Raw genomic sequence first — 17,425 nt, 5'->3', positions numbered from 1 at the left:
TTTGCTACAAAACGTGAGGGCATTTGGGAAAAAAATAAAGGGTAGAATAGCAGCTCACTTCAAGCTGTTTTTATCCAGGGAAGCAGTTTGCTTCTGTGCTGTGGGCCAGATGTATCACTGGTCCACTCACTACTGTGAGAAGAAACAAGGCTTCAATTTGACCAGTTCTGTATTTCCTCCAACCAGTGTCCTGTGCTATTACAAACAGTTCACTAATTAACTGAAATGCCAGATTTAAAGGAAAAACTTTAAAGAATTTCAATTAAGGTTAAGGAATTAAATAAATGCATGAATGAGAAATGGTAAAAGAAACAAAGGTTAAATGCATTGTGCTATGCCTTGAAATCAGAAGCTGTTACTGAACAAAACTAAATGTGTACAATAAAATATGTAATAGAGTCTTAGTTATTAAAAAAATCAGGTGAAATCAATAACCCAGCACAAAAGTTATTAGATATTTCAGTATTTACTAACTGCTGTGTATTTTAGAAGGATATTAAAAGTTTCCCAAAGACTATGATTAAAGGTCCACTTATTTGAATCCAAAAAAGAGCTCCTAATACAAGCCTACTTCTGTCATTTGAACAAGAAATCTCATTCAAACATGAGGTTTCTTTCAAAAGAACACTTTCTCTTCTTCCCTCTAGAGTAGAGAAAGCTCTTCCAACGCAATTTTATTCTACTTGTGTGACTGAAATGTAAAATTCTGATCTTGAATTATAAAAAAAAAAAATAGTTATTGGGGAAATGTATTAGGAAGTAATAGAAGATGATCCTGTGCTACATGACTTTATTTCTCCTTAGATTAGCAAATCAGTTTCAGACTGATATAAGGATGAGATTACCAGAAAAATTGCTTTTCTGTGGCTGAGTTTGAGCGTATAAATTACCAGTCTTCAGCAAGATGCACCAGAGAGCCACTTTTGTCCAAATGCCACCACCTTTCTTCTTTACTTCTAAAATGTTGCTCATGCTACCTGAATGTGGGATTTCCCAAACTTCTCCAAAGACCTCTGTGGTATCTCCCACAATCTCCCCAACAACAGTTTGCTTCTTGACAGAGAAGCAGACAAGGTACAGAGGGCAAAGAGCTGAACACCATATTCATGTTGCATGGTTCAGCCAAATGCTCTTCATTAAAGAGTATTATGCTTATTTTAATTACCTAACTTACCTGTCAAGCATTGATTTCATAGGATCATAGAATCATTTTGGTTGGAAGAGACCCTCAGGATCTTTGAGTCCAACCATTACCTAACCTAACTCTAGCACTAAACCATGTTCCTAAGAACCTTGTGTAAATGCCTTTTAAACACCCCCACTCTGAATATTTGGACAAGAATCACTGTTATCGATGCACAGAGGTATAATTATATTCCTCAAAGTATCCCCAAAAGAGTCAAATTCTTCAGTGTTGCCACCTCTGCCTCATAATTTGATTTCTACTAAGCAGTGTGTGCACTGGAAAACTAGTCTAGGCTTAAATCAAGTGTAAATATAAAGTACTGTATCTAATTCTGAAAAGCTGTTATGATCACTTCCGACTGCAGAGCCAAACCAGAACAAGGCACATTTATTCTGAAATTAAAGTGCAATATGCACATTCCAGAATTGTTCAGTCCTGATTAGCTTCACATACAGATGAATCCTTATACAAATTAATTACACATTTAACCTCTGGAAACAAGAATTAATTAAATAACAACATGACCCCTGGACACTAAGAAGGAAGCACCTAATACCATATTTATGAATTTTCTGAACTTTACTTACTTGGGAATATACATTTGTAAGTACTCCAGAGCACTATTAAATAAGGTGAGTTTTGTATCACCAGTGTATTGTTTTTATAAATATTCATTAAATCAGCACACATTCCAGAGCAAATATTATATTTCAAATGTGGAATTCAGGCTAGCAATTGCAGAGTAGCTGAATTTATCTATTTTTTTAACTGTGTAGAATGTTCACTTTGGGTTTCAGAAAATGCTTTCTAATTTGTTGCATAGCTCCAGTTCCCTTAAACATGGTCAGAGGCTAGGTAGGGTGCTAGGTAGCCGACTGCCCTTAATCTTCATTCAGCATTGCTGGGATAGAAGTTTACAGAAGGAATGATTATCATGTGATTTAATAAAAACAAGCTTTTCTCTAATTTTCTCTTTAGCAAATTTTTCTTCATGGAACTATACGTCAGTGAACTTTTCTATAGAAGCTTTTTCTTATGCTCTGATGGGACAGTTGGAGGAAGAAATGACCAGGTAATAGGAAGATTGTCATTCACTTCATGGCTATTCTTTTCTTGTAATAGGGCAACCGTACTCTAAAGATTGTTCTAATATTCATCCCAAGATTAATCTTGCCATAAATATTTAATATAACTGAAGGAATTCAGGTTTTGTTATGATTTTAGTTAGGAGCATCTTCTGTTTTCCTACTCTAATCCCAATCTGTGCCAGATGGCTCCAGCAAACCTACAACCTTTCTGCCAAAAGCTCAGAGAGAGGGTTATTCCTCTTCTCATGTGTCAGGTTAGCTCCTTCTCCTCCCATGGCAGTTCTCATGCCTTTCTCTCGACACGTGCTCCTGCTCCTGCTCTTCCTCCTTGCACACATCCCTCCCTTCTCCTCCTCACTTTGCACTCTCTGGCTCCTGTTTTGCCACCAGCCCTGCCTGCCTGGCAAGATGGCTTCTCCCCTTCCTGCCACAACCTTCCCCTTCACTGTTTTCCCTTTTCTCTGCTGCTTTCCTTCCTCTCTCCATAGGTAACCACCGTAACAGAGTAAGGCACAGGCCAATGCATGAATTGCTGCCACTGACCTGGTCCTGGGGCAGGTCCTGGGTGCAGGATCTCTCACACTTGAGCAAGGGCTGTCCCAGCTCTGCAAGGGTTTCTACAGAGGGTTTTTACAGTTTCTGTTCCCTCCTCTTTGGCTTTCTCATTTCCATCAAAAACGCAAATGTGTTAACTGATGCATAACAAATTCCCTAAAATGTTTGAACTGATCATATGCAAAGCCCTCAAACTACTTTATGTTCTCCGCAAATTAAATGGCACCAGATCAGTTACCAAAGTCAACTAATTACTTACAATCTCTGAACCACATTTTTTATATTAGTTTATAAAGTTTTTAAAGGACTGTACTCTGGACACCCTAGTAACAGTAGGAAAACTGTGGGTACTGTTTTTATATTACTCCATAAACTAGTGAAGTTTGTATCCAGTTTTATGACCGAAAAAACAGTGAAATGAAATTTCCTGTAACTCAGAGAACCTACTCCCTTTCTTTCTCTCCTGTGCAAAACTCTCAACATCAAAAGCTCGTTACACCTTCTTAGGCAAGCCATTTATTCACTCCATGTTCTTAGTGCACAGGATCACACGTTAAAAATTTGTTGATAATAAGTGAAATTCTGAAAGACATCCCTTAAAGACAAACAACTTGTAGTCTATTGGAAATAGAGCAAATCAGAGTATTATGAAGTCACACATGACAGAGTTTCCATTAAATTGCCAGTTTTTCAGATAATAATAATGATTGCCATTGGGAAGGTAAATCAAGTACTTTTTGGTACCCTTTACTTTTAGAAGTACAAAGAACAGACAGTAAAGTTGAGACATGCCAAATTTTAAATCGATAAAAAAAAATGCTTTTTATATAATGCCCAACAAATCTGCAGAAAAGATATATGAAAAGATATAAATTAGGCCAAGATCTTACTATGCATCTTTTAACATTTTCTGATTGGACAAAATTGAAACAGGGACTGAGATGTGACAGATGGACAGATTAAACTGTCTAACTGACAAGATGTTTCATGTTAATCTAATAATGTTTTTTCACAGTCTTCTAAGGTGTTAAGCACCAGCTAATTTCAGACACAGGCTGTGGCGACACATGGTGTCATCATCTGAGTGATTTCCAGGTTTTATGGGTGGAGGGGGTTGTTTCTTTTTTTTACGCTGTCTACCTATGATGATAGAATGCAAACAGTTAAAAGTCAATGTCACAGTCTTTACTTCATTAAATGAAAGTGGATATCCTGAAATCTAACTTAATTTTGCTTTTATATCAATTAAGCATTTTTAAAACCCCTGTCTTAATTTTCATTCATTGTGGGAAGTGTTTCTAAGAGTAAATATGCCATTTGAAGCTTGCTTTTTACTTTGATACCTTCATGGATTTTGAGAAATTACTTTTTGTTTGTTTGTTTGTTTGTTTGTTTCTTTATGGAAGTTGTGAAATAAGTTAGCAAGATGATTCTGAAAGAACTTTAAAAATATTCATTTTAGTGAAGATAGAGAAATGGCAGCTAGCCCTATTTGAAACAGAATTAATTCAGTTTCCACTCTTTTTGTTTTCTTTCAGATATGCATATTATTATTCTGGAATAGGAGCTGGTGTTCTTTTTGCTGCCTACATGCAAGTTTCATTTTGGACGCTGGCTGCTGGCCGGCAAATAAAAAGAATCAGACAAGAGTTTTTTCATGCTGTAATGAGACAGGAGATTGGATGGTTCGATGTAAATGATGTAGGCGAACTTAACAGTAGACTTGTAGAGTAAGTGTTAAATATCAGTTAAATGCTGAGTATTAATTCTAATTATTGATAATCAGTTGTAATACTTCCCTCAGAGCAATGTTATTTTATCTTACTAAACTCCTTGGTAAGCTATGCTGTTATTTATATGGACCCTGAGATGTGTATGGATCATTTAAATGGAGCCTGAGGAAGAGATGTTGGAGAACGTTGCTCCATGTCCTCTGTGGCTGCAAACTTGTAGCTGTGTTGAATTGCAGATGTTAGAAATGTGACACTGAAGAAGTGTATCTGAAGAGCTCATTTCCGCCTTTTCCACAGTTCCTTATTTGTTTGGATATAATTTTTTTTTTTTTTTTTTTTTTTTTACAGTGACATCTCCAAGATTAATGAAGGAATAGGGGAAAAAATGGCAATGTTCTTTCAGGCAGTGGCTACCTTTTTAGCTGGGTTTATAGTTGGTTTTACAAAAGGCTGGAAATTAACACTTGTGATTCTGGCACTCAGTCCTGTTCTGGGATTCTCATCAGCTCTCTGGGCAAAGGTAAGCAAAAAGAGTGAGTTTTCCATAAACTGGTAAACTGCATCTTCGATAATCCCTTTTGGTATCTGTAAGACTTAAAAATACAAACTAGCTCTCAGTGAATTTAGACCTTGCCCACAGGCAGAAGGGAGTTAATTAGGTGCATAATGACACTGATACAGCTGAGGGAGGTCAATCCCTCCATCATGGACTCAGCTATACTGACGCAAAGTTTACCTAAGTATAACATCCCCTCCTATGAAAGGGTAAACAAGCGATACCTTTGCCTTCTTCACTGGACTCCACGATAACTACACCAAAATAACCCAGGACTGTCAATAAAAATAAATAAATAGAGAAATGAAGTAAAATAGGTAAAATAGCACAGCTGAGGTCATTGCAGTTCAGACAGTGAGTTCAGGCAAGAACCCGCAGTAAATCAGGTTTCCTTTGATAAGGCCGATCTGTGGGCTCTGACCCCAAGCTGAGGAGGACATTATCCCCAGGGACAGCACAGGGACACGGGCAGACACAGCTGGGCAGCTGGCACACTGTGAACCCTGCTCCAGGTTGTCCCTTTGCTGTTTGCTCAGCTGCCAACAAGTTACTGAAAACAGCATTCCACAAATGGATGCAGACCACTTGGAACGAGACTTAATCTATAGAAATGTAATTGCTTTTGGCTAGGACTTTTAGAGGGGCATTGGGTTGTGGAGTACCAACTGGCTACTGAGTTTCAGTGACACTGGCCAGCCTTGCCCTTTCAGCTAAGATGAAAATCCCAACCCTATTTAACATGTGCAGTCCCTAATACTTCAAAGCACATGAGTATTCTGCTATAACTCCATCTCCAGCCTGCTGTGTGTTGGCAGCATGAGTGTTCCCATGCTCGTCGGGCAACTAATTGTCCTGACACAAACCAGAACTGCCTGACTGTGGTGCTACAAATATTTCTGAGTGTAAGGGATCTTAGTAACCTCCTCTGGCTTTCCAAAATGATGAAAATACAGAAGAACTGAAAATACAACCTCATTTTTTGGCAGCAGATAACACGCATTTTTCTGGCTAATGTATTTTAGCAATGCTAGCATTTTCATGATGCCCTTCCTCAAACTTCTGCTTCTACACAGATAATTTCTGCATTCACTAACAAAGAGCTAACTGCATATGCAAGAGCAGGAGCTGTTGCAGAGGAAGTTCTGGCAGCAATTCGAACTGTGGTAGCATTTGGAGGACAGAGAAAAGAAATTGAAAGGTGAGAATAAAGTTTCCATATGTTGGCTGTCTTTATGATAGTGACATAAGAGATTCTGAATGCTTTTATATCTTTGCTGCTGATTTTTTTTAATTTTCTCAATTTTCTTTATTAGCTTCAAAAAGCACCATAAAACATGCAGAGATGCAGTCCCTTCCCCAAAGATAATATTGTCTTACAGGCCTCATAAGCTGAATGAAAGTTGCAAGCAAAAAAGGCAGGCATGTGGCAAAAAAGGACAATTATAAGACTAAGGTCACAAACCAAGGTCATTCACATGTATTTATTCATATTATACTATGTAATATAATTCTTGTTATCTTTTTGATCTTTTATCTCAAGATAACCAGCATGATGACAAATACTGTCAGGAATTTTTCAAACTCAAAGGTCAGTAACAATTGCATCATTGGCAGGAAATATCCACCATTCCCTGACTTGTTTCTCCATGTATGTTCCAGCTGCCACCACTGCCCATTTCAGGCAGCTGAAAGAAGTATTTTTTTGCATGCCCAAGTCACTCTGAGACTGACTGAAGAATTCATGTTGTCAGCTTGTGGGGTATTATAGCTCCCTGTTGAACATCGCTGTCTTGCTTCAAGCAGTTCCTTAACTTACTGTTCCTTTATTATTTTCCAACTACTGCTTAATTATCAATTTATCCTATGGCTTTAGGATAAATTGGCATTCGATGGCATTAACGACATCCCAATGGATTAGTTTTACTGTGTCTCACCTCTATAGAAAAGGCAGTATTAAAGAAAAGTCATTGTGTTAATCCTTCACTTTCATAACCCATGACACACTTTCATTTCTCATAATTTTGTATGATTTTACTTTATTTCCATTTATTTCTGATTTTATTGTTTTCTTCATTATTTGTTCGCAAGATTTATGTGCTGGTTTTGCCAGGCTACAAGACTGTAGTGTCTCAGGTTACTGTTTCATTTGTAATACTTCAGTTCTGTGGCTCTGTTCACAATTTGAAAATAATCACTAGAAGTCTTTACTACCGGACAACTATTGTTTGCCAGTTTATTTAATACTCTGAAACAAAGAGTCCATGATCGCCCTGACAGGTACATTTCTTCCTTACTGCTTTCCCTCTCAGTTCAGATGTGATAATTAAAATAGCCCAGTTCACACTGGTCATCATGCTTTGGCACTATGTACATTTGTGGGGGGGTTTTTGAGCTTGAAGTTGAGGATGAGCTACAGGTTCAGAGCTATCCCCAGTGCAATTATAATCTCAGTGCTTTTTAATTTCTAAACCCCATGAAACCGAAAACCTTTTTTCCAGGCCTTTTTTGTGCATGTCTTCAATTACTTTAACTGATTCAACCTGCAATCATTTTATCCCTGATTTTTATCTATAACCAGCTTTATCTTAATAGCCTTGAATTAATTCTGAAAAAAATCTTCTTTTATTTGTTCAGTGACTATTTAAAGAAACTTCTCAGCTGTCACCTCCTGGAGCACATGGGTCATACAACTATTGCTGGCATTTGATTCTTTACTCTGTATTTATGATGTGTGTCTCACAGTCACACAATTCAGACTGAATTGGTCTTTCTGTTCATGTCTAAATCAAATCTAGACTATGAGATACAAGCACCATCTCAATAATATCTTTTCTATTCATCACTAAAGATATTTTGACATAAATTGATTTTCTCCATATCACCATTTCTCCTTTTTTTCTTTACAGTGAACTGCAACACTCATGCAACAGTTATCCCATCCTTGCTACCTTTATTTCTGATCCAATGCCAGTATTTTCTTTTTCTTGTTATTGATTTTTCTAGTCCTATACATCAGAACTGGTTTTGGAATTTATGTGAATCTCTTCCAGCTGTTACACTTTATACCCTCAGAAAGTTTCTCCTCAATCCTAGATGCCTACTATGAACTACTCAGATGAAGTCTGCACATCAAGAGGAGACATCTTTCAGCCAGTTCTTCCCCTAGCTAGACACTGCTTACTTTTCTTCATAGCATCAGTAATATTCACTCACGGGTGGAAGATTCCACTGAAAATCCCAAGATTAAAGCTGTCTAATACCTCATCACAACCTTTTCCACTCATCCGGGACTTGTTCTAGATGACAAAACTGATCAGCTCAACCTGTCACAACATGCAAGACAGTCAAAATATTTTCTGCTCTTAGCAAGATCTTCCTCAGGGTTCAATTACTGTTTACAATAATATTTTCTATATCTTTGATGTGTTTTATGGGAAATTTATAAATATACACAATGAAAGAAAGTAATTTCCTGTATGCTGTTTGTTTGTTTTTCTTTCAGATACCAAAAAAAATTAGAAGATGCCAAACGCATTGGTATAAAAAAGGCTATTTCAGCCAATATTTCTATGGGTATTTCTTTCTTTTTGGTATATGCATCATATGCTTTGGCCTTCTGGTATGGAACCACTTTGATACTCTGCGATGATTATACACTTGGAACAGTCTTTACAGTATGTATTCATCAGTAGCTGAACAATGTTTACGAAAAATACTGAACTGATCCTGTATAATCTTATTGGAATATGTAACATCAGATGTTAAGTGAGATTGAAGTTAGCTTTTGAAACTACACTGTTTCATTCCTGCTAACAAAACAAAAACCATTACACTTCTTCATACCACCAACATTTCTGTAAACTGGGTAGCAACATAAAAATCACCTGTTTCGAAGTCGCTTTTTAAAAAGCCAGCTTGGCTCAAGAATAAATTAGCTGTTATTTTTTTTATTCAGTCACACCAGATCTTTGCTAAAGGACTGAGGTATAACTTCTAGGAATCATGACTCATGCCAGGTGGTTGCATTCTGGGGAGAAAGGCCGGGCGTCAGCTAGCATCTCCTTTGTAACACATTAGCTTCTGTCTAGGCACAGTTCATTTACCTACAGTATTTATCTCACTGATATCATGTTGGACCTTTTGCTGGAGGGCTTGGGGTATGATTGAAGGTTTGATCCTGGATTGAATTAGGGCTTCTCACCAGAAGAAGGTGGTAGAATCAATAGCCTGGCTGAAGTGCATCTATATGAACACATGCAGCATGGACAACAAACAGGAGGAGCTGGAAGCCCTTGTGAGGCAGAAAAACTATGATTTAATTGCCATCTCATAAACATGGTGGGATGACTCTCATAACTGGAGTGCTGCATTAGACAGCTATAAATTCTTCAGAAGGGATAGATGAGGAAGGAGACAAGGTGGGGTAGCCATGTATGTTAGGGAGTGTTTTGATTGTCTGAAATTTGATGAGGGTGATGATAGGGTTGAGTGTTTATGGGTGAGAATCAAGGTAAAGGGCAACAAGTCAGACATCCTGGTGGGGGTCTGTTATAGACCACCCAACCAGGATGAAGAGTCAGATGAAGTATTTTGCTGGCAGCTGGGAGAAGTCTCCCGATCGCTAGCCCTTGTTCTTATGAGCAACTTCAACCTATCAGATGTCTGCTGGAAGTACAACACAGCAGAGAGGAGGCGGTGTTCCCCAGGGTTCAGAATTGCAGCCAGTTCTGTTTAATGTCTTTATCAGTGATCTGGATGAAGAGATTGAGTGCATCCATAGTAAGTTTGCAGATGACACCAAACTGGGGGGGAGTGTTGACCTACTGGAGGGTAGGATGGCCATACAGAGGGATCTGGACTAGCTGGATTGTCGGGATGAGACCAATTGTATGAGGTTTAACAAGGCCAAGTGCTGGGTTCTGCACTTGGGTCACAACAACCCCAGGCAGCGCTACGGGCTCAGGGAAGAGTGGCTGGAAAGCTGCTTGGCGGAAAAGGATCTGGGAGTGTTGATTGACGGCCGGCTGAACATGAGCCAGCAGTGTGCCCAGGTGACCAAAAAGGCCAGCAGCATCCTGGCTTGTATCAGGAATAGTGTGGCCAGCACAACTAGGGAAGCAATTGTGTCACTGTACTCGGCACTGGTGGGACAGCACCTTGAATCCTGTGTTCAGTTTTGGGCCCTTCATCATAAGAAAGACATTGAAATACCAGAGACAGTACAGAGGAGGGTGATGAAGCTGGTGAGGGACCTGGAGCACAAGTCTGATGAGGAGCAGCTGAGGGAACTGGGGCTGTTTAGCCTGGAGAACAGGAGGCTGAGGGGAGACCTTATCGCTGCCTACAACTACCTGAAAGGAGGTTGTAGCATGGAGGGTGTCGGTCTCTTTTCCCAAGTAGCAAGTGATAGGACAAGAGGAAATGGCCCCAAGTTGTGCCAGGGGAGGTTCAGCCTGGATATTAGGAAACATTTCTTAAGGGAAAGGGTTGTCAGGCATTGGAACAGGCTGCCCAGGGAAGTGGTGGAGTGACCATCCCTGGAGATGTTTAAAAGGCGTTTAAACAAGGTTCTTAGGGACATGGTTTAGTGCTAGAGTTAGGTTATGCTTGGACTCGATGATCCTGAGGGTCTCTTCCAAGTGAAAGGATTCCATGATTATATGATCACAGTCACAGCCTGCCTGCTAAGGAATCTACATCTGTGATAGCTCAGCAGCTCCTGAAGCCAACCTCTCTATCATGCCCAGGCACCAGGGTCTCCAGCAAGACCTAAGAGTCTTTGAAGAGCTGCTCATTAAATTATTCTGACTTATGACCAGGTCAGTAAGTCTATTGTGTGACCAGCAGGACCAGGAAAGTGATTGTCCCCCTGTACACAGCACTGGTGAAGTCCCGCCTTGAATCCTGTGTTCAGTTTTGGGCCCCTCACTACAAGAAAGTCATTGACACGCTGGAGAGAGTCCAAAGAAGGGCAATGAATCTGGTGAAAGGTCTGCAGCACAAGTCTGATGAGGAGTATTTGAGGGAACTGAGGTTGTTTAGCCTGGAGAAGAGGAAGCTGAGGGGGGACCTTATCGCTCTCTACAACTACCTGGAAGGAGGTTTTTGTGAGGTGGATGTCGGTTTCTTTACTCAAGTAGCAAGTGATAGGATGAGAGGAAATGGCCTCAAATTGTGCCAGGGGAGGTTTATGCTGGATAATAAGAATAATTTTGTCACCAAAAATTATCAAGCACTGGACTGGCTGGCCAGAGAAGTGATTGAGTCACCATGCTTGGAGGTTTTTAAAAGACATGTGGATGTGGTGCTTAGGGACATGCTTTAGTGGTAGACTTGGCAGTTTTAGGTTTATGGTTGGACTTGATGATGATAAGGGTCTTTTCCAACCTAAATGATTCTGTGATTCTATGATTTTGTCCCCTCCAGGGCAAAGCCAGGCAGGTGAGTTTGTACTACCAATACCCTCCAGAAACCAGCTGGGAAGGACCTTTGCTCTCATGTCCTCAATGAAAACAAATGATGGAGCAGGGAAAGCTGGAGCACCTGCAGCCAGCCTTGTGCTTTACCTTGCAAGCAGCACGTGGCTGTAGAGCAGGGGTCATGACTGGTTCTTGCAGATGACCATACTCACTGTCAACTCATCTGGGCCCCTAACAATTTACACTGTAATAAAAGCTTGATCTAATACTTAGATATGGTTAAAATAAAATGCAAATAAGTCTTCATTCCCAACATCTGGAAGGCATGGCAGAGTTTCGTGTATTCAGAAAAAACACCCAAACATGAAAAAGTTTAACCCAAGGCTGAAAAAAGTGGATTAGAAATTAGTCTGCTTTTGGCATGACAAACAATTTGTTTCAGACAAAGAAGTTTCCGGTTTCCTCAAAGATTTGATTCTGTTCTTGCCAGCACTACACTGAAGTAGATCACTGTGCCTTTACCTTTTGGGTTGAATTACTCCTGGTTTTATGTTATATGAAGAATGAGATTTTTTTTATGTTTAATCATAAAATTAACTGATGGCTAATTTTTGTACAAGTGGAATTAGAAACATCCTTCTGACCTCTATTGTCACTCTAAAGAAAAATCCCAGCCATCAGCACATCACAATATCCTTCTTACAGTCCAGTTCTGGAAAAAGGAGATTTGATTCCCTTTTTTCCTATAAATGTTTATCTTTCTTTAAATGATTGCCACCTGTTTAATTGCTGCTTTGACACTAGATTACCTCATATTGCATAGCATGCATGAAACTACTTGAAACAATGATATCTAATATTCTCAGATAAATGAAGCTATCTAACTAGACTTATTAATTCCTAGCTACCTATTACGTGTTTGGCTGTGTTGTTTTGGTTTGGTTTTTTTCTCTCTTTAGGTCTTCTTTTCTATATTACTGGGAGCTTTTAGTGTTGGACAGACTGCACCAAGTATGGAGGCTTTTGCCAATGCAAGAGGAGCTGCTTATGCAATCTTTAGTATTATAGACAATGTGAGTATCTTTGCCATGTCCGTCATCCAAAAGAGTTGAACATCTGACTTATTTTCTGAATTAAAATTAGCAATTATGTGTACAGTATCACAACATTTCAAAATTCTACCTGTCACAATTTTGGATAGAGGACAAACATCTAAATACTGGAATATGAGCTAATAATTGAGGAAGATACAAATTCCTACCAGTTTGGGTTTTTTTTAACTAGTAGTTCAGAAGACTAGGTTAAAGATGAAAAAGAAATTATTTCAAAGCTTGCCTGAATAAATGTACTTCAATCTTCATTCTTAAAAAAAACCCAACTCAACAACTGAGAGAGGATTCTGTACCTTCTGTAACTATGCTCACTTTATTGACAAAATTTCTTATCAGCTATCAATAATTAAAAAGAATTGCCTTTATAGTGACTACATCTGTGTGGTTTGGCAATGTAACTTCTACTCAAGTCCTGTATCAAACAATATTAAAATACTTGTATGTTTTGTAAATATTGTAAGAGTTATCTAAATACTATGTAAAAAATACACCTAAACTTAGGGTTGCATTTCCTATTTTTGCTGCATCAGATGACAGTTATGAAGCAATGTTGAAGTGTCTGCTGACATTTTTACCTCTGAGGTGACATGTTCCAGAGGTGTGAGTACAGCCGTTGTAATTATACCCGTGCTAACTCAAGTAACTAGCTGAGATACCAGTAACAGCAGCACCATGCCTGACAAAGACTGGATTGAGCTATAATATTTACTTACCAGACTTACAGCACATACTGGCTGGCTGGCAGGGGCTGTAACCTTGCTGCTATAGTATCATTGTGAATACAATGCTGTTTCAAAACTAATCTTGAGTTGTCTACACAAGTTATATTTCTGCCTATGGACATTAATGCACTATTCTTGATTCTAGACTGTCCTGGGTAGGAATTAAAACAAATGCATTAAAACTTAGTCCTCTGTCTATGTTAATATGGTACAGCTGCTGTCTCCTACAGTACATTAAAGGAAGTGGAAGCATGAACACAAATTACTATTTGTATGCAATGGCTGGATGTGAATGTGTAGATTACTCTTTCTTTCACTGGTGTTTTAGATTATTTCCTCTATTCCTTAATTTAACCCTTGAATACTTAAGGCCCTGAGCATTTGCCCTGGTTACTCACCCCTGAGAGCAGATATGCCAATGGCCTGGACTGGCAGCTTCATGCATCTATGAGTAGCAGCAGCTACTTTGCAATGAGGCCTTCTATGCCTTATTATATGGTAACATTAACGTCTAAGATGTCACAGAGCCGTATCATGCTAAAATGTCATTAGGAATTTAAACAATGTGGTTTTTTTCCCTTTTCCTGATATGTTATTCTGCACAGGAACCTCAAATTGACAGTTCGTCTGATGCTGGCTATAAACCGAAGCACATTAAGGGGAATTTGGAATTCCGAAATGTTTACTTCAATTATCCTGCTAGGCCAGATACTAAGGTAATACACATGGATATGATACAGATTGCATTTAAGATAACTTGATTGCCTCAGAGAAAAACAGCTGCTATAATATAATAAAAAAAAAAAAAAGTCCTAGAAATAATGGAAACCTTTGCTTTTATTCAGAATTGAGTAGAGACACATTTTAGCCAGAACTGATGCAATTAATGGGGGAAGAGATCTGAATTATTTCTGAAAATATGTTTGTTAATAATATATTGGAAAATAATCTTTTCAATGTGAAGGAAGTCCACGTTCACTCATCTATAAAAGAGGATCTGTTTCCCTTTAGTTCAGGTAGAATGGGGAGAGAGAAGAAGGGGAATTGCATAGCCAACTTTTAAATAAATAGACAAAGAAAATATTCCAGCTCACCAGTTTCTAAAGAGATAAATTGAAATCACTTGGCATTCATATTAGCTGCCATTAGAATCAATATGAAAACTAGAAAGACTACTATTTTCAGATAATTCTGTGTCAGGTTACTAAAATGTTTATAAGATTATCTAGTATTAGATAAGAGCTTTGTTTTTTCACTTCTTCATCTATCTGTTACAGAGGTGACCTTGTTAGCACTTAATCCTGGTGAGAAAGGGTGAAGGATGTTGTGTAACAAATGGAAACAAGAATGATGAGCAAACCAGAGTATGCAAGGGAACATAATGTATTCATGGAAACGTCATTGTGTACTGCTAAGTTGTTTTTGCCCACTGACAACAGTAAGGTCTAAGAGGGTAGTGCATAACAGAATACCTCACTCTGCATTCCTAAACTTGTGCAGATATATGTGACTTCAATGGCTGGGAATTCATCCCATGTGAGAGCTGCAAGAACCCCAGCAAGGGCTGCAAAACCTGCCCAAGACATGGAGCAGGTGCTTGTGTGCCATGACAGTGCCAGGATTCCAGCTGTCACAGCTACGTTTTAGCAGAGTTCAAACTACCTAAGTCTCTTCTCTAATATTAGCCAGTGGCAGGATGGAGATAAAAACCTAAATAATGCCCTCAGATAGGCCCATTCTACCTTTTAGCACTTTTTATTTTGCATATTTGTGTGTATCAAAATACTACGAAGATAACTTCTCACTTCAGTGAAGGACAAAGTGTTTGGCCCAAATTTGACTGAATCTGTGAAACGTTTCCATTGCATCCTTAGGTTTTGAATCAGGCTCTTAGCTTTTATCTTATTCCCAGGGCTAGCTCCCATGTAAATGCCTAATATTGTAATGAGTAGATTGCCATGCAAAAACTTGCAAAACAAGGACTTTTGATTGAGTTCTAAGGTATCTTAAGGGTTTAAACTAGATTGTCTCAGTTTATACTAGCTCATTTTCACATTACCTGAATCTCACAACTCAAAATATTCTTGAGAAATATGGCAATTATTCAGAGTTTTTGCTATTACTGAAACAACAGAATGCTTGCTTTACCTTGTTGGTCTGAAACAAGAATAGTCCTGAAAAACATTTAATGGAATGTTGGTTCGCCCACTTCTTTTAAGCTAAGAACCACCTTATGATGGCCTCCTACTGGGTTACTCATAATGAATTAATATGATGTTCTATGTAAATATGCAAAAACAAAACTATAAATTGTCTCTGCTTGGTAACAGAAAAAGAAAGATCCAAGAAAAGGTTGCCTTTCCTCTCATTACACAAAGGCTTACAAATGTCTCTCTGCTTCTTGAAATATTACAGAAAGCTACAGAGAAAGCTCCCATAGGTCAACAGCATGGTAAGAGGGAAAGGAAAGTTCTTATTTTCCTCTAGAACTACAGTAATTGCTGTGTGCCATCTTCACCACCTCTCTGAGACTGAGGAGTATGTTTGCATGGAAAGCAGAACTTCAGTTTTGCAGTAGGTGTGAAATGCCACCCGTAGAAGGGATTTGCAGAAGGGAGAATCTGTTCACAATGCAGTAAAACTCCATAAACTCCACATCAGCCCTTCCACAATTGCACTTGTAGTCCTTCCCCTTGACTACGTAGAGCTATTGAAAAAATTTATTGTAGTCTTTAGAGTTTCTTCACATTGACACTGACATTTTTACATACTCTGATGGTTTTGGTTACCTTTCTTACTTGCACAGATACTGAAGGGCTTGAATCTCAAGGTCAGCTGTGGCCAGACAGTGGCCCTGGTTGGTGGCAGTGGCTGTGGGAAAAGTACAACTGTCCAGCTCATCCAGAGATTTTACGATCCCAAGGAAGGCACGGTAAGGTACCACAAGTGAGATGACTGCTCTGTGTGTCACAGTAATTGGAAGTCTAGTTCTGGCCACCTTACCCTTGTTTCGACCTGGGGTGAGAGGTTCCTTCACCAAAACACCTAGGTCTAACAGTTTTTGTCTTTTTTCTTTGGTTTAGGTTACCATTGATGGACATGATATTAAGACCCTAAATGTAAGATATCTGCGTGAGATTATTGGTGTGGTGAATCAAGAGCCTGTGCTCTTTGCTACTACTATTGCAGAAAATATTCGTTATGGCCGTGAGAACGTCACCATGGAAGAGATTAAAAAAGCCACCAAGGAAGCAAATGCTTATGACTTCATTATGAAGCTACCCCATGTAAGCAAAGCAGCTGTCCTGCTGAATAATTTCTCCTCAACCTCCTTGTGCCAAATAGTTCCTTAGAAAGGGATTCTCAGAAACAGAGCAAGCTATCCCTGGAGCTGTGAATAAGCAGAGCTGTGCAGTTTCCTCATAACTTTGGAGCATAACATTATTTTTTCAACTTTAGGTCATGATTTGGTGAGCATTTGAAAAACTACGAGAATTCCAGGGACACAAATGATTAGGAGGGTGTAACCAAGTAGATGTTTATACTGTACTGTTTTAGAGGAAGGAAAGGATGCTGCCAGGGCTACAAATGCACATGTGCCTTTTCATTGCCTTTCTTTGCTTAAAGGTCTGTGCCACTGAGTGTTTTGGAAATGTGTGTGGTTGTCTTGTAGAAGTTTGAAACCATGGTTGGAGAAAGAGGGGCACAGCTGAGTGGAGGTCAGAAGCAAAGAATAGCAATTGCCCGAGCTCTGGTTCGCAATCCTAAAATTCTTCTGCTTGATGAGGCGACATCAGCTTTGGATACTGAGAGTGAATCAGTTGTGCAGGCAGCACTGGACAAGGTCAGTATTGCTAATTTGTTTAAACAGCTGGGAGAAAGGGAGACACCTAAAAAGTCTAAAGTAAGCCTGAATTCGGCAAAGACTTTCTGTTCATACAAAGATTACGAACTCTAAATGGGGATGAATAATGAGATGCTTTAAAAAGAAATATATTAGCAGTCTGTTTTAAAATTTGCCAACACTAGCTCTATCAGGTCAGGTAGATTTTCC

The 17,425-nt window shown here is 38.9% G+C and overlaps 1 protein-coding gene across 5 annotated transcripts in view; it reads left to right on the top strand.

The window, feature by feature from the left end:
- LOC102095142 (ATP-dependent translocase ABCB1) overlaps nucleotides 1-17,425 on the top strand; it is a 57,897-nt gene that overhangs the window by 14,162 nt on the left and 26,310 nt on the right. For all 5 annotated transcript variants that reach the window (XR_010469998.1, XM_021290971.2, XM_021290970.2 and 2 more), the window contains 10 exons: nucleotides 2,165-2,258; nucleotides 4,368-4,559; nucleotides 4,911-5,082; nucleotides 6,192-6,316; nucleotides 8,621-8,792; nucleotides 12,497-12,610; nucleotides 13,977-14,087; nucleotides 16,178-16,303; nucleotides 16,455-16,658; nucleotides 17,045-17,215. Coding sequence is in view for 4 of the 5 variants with exons in the window: in XM_021290971.2 (XP_021146646.2) it covers nucleotides 2,165-2,258; nucleotides 4,368-4,559; nucleotides 4,911-5,082; nucleotides 6,192-6,316; nucleotides 8,621-8,792; nucleotides 12,497-12,610; nucleotides 13,977-14,087; nucleotides 16,178-16,303; nucleotides 16,455-16,658; nucleotides 17,045-17,215 (1,481 nt within the window). In the remaining variant the exon portion in view is untranslated. The remainder of the gene's footprint in view (nucleotides 1-2,164; nucleotides 2,259-4,367; nucleotides 4,560-4,910; nucleotides 5,083-6,191; nucleotides 6,317-8,620; nucleotides 8,793-12,496; nucleotides 12,611-13,976; nucleotides 14,088-16,177; nucleotides 16,304-16,454; nucleotides 16,659-17,044; nucleotides 17,216-17,425) is intronic.

The sequence above is a fragment of the Columba livia genome, chromosome 2, assembly GCF_036013475.1.
Source record: "Columba livia isolate bColLiv1 breed racing homer chromosome 2, bColLiv1.pat.W.v2, whole genome shotgun sequence".
Classification (NCBI taxonomy): Eukaryota; Metazoa; Chordata; class Aves; order Columbiformes; family Columbidae; genus Columba; species Columba livia.
The sequence above is the reverse complement of the archived record's forward strand: the minus strand, read 5'-3'. Positions and strand labels throughout refer to the sequence as shown.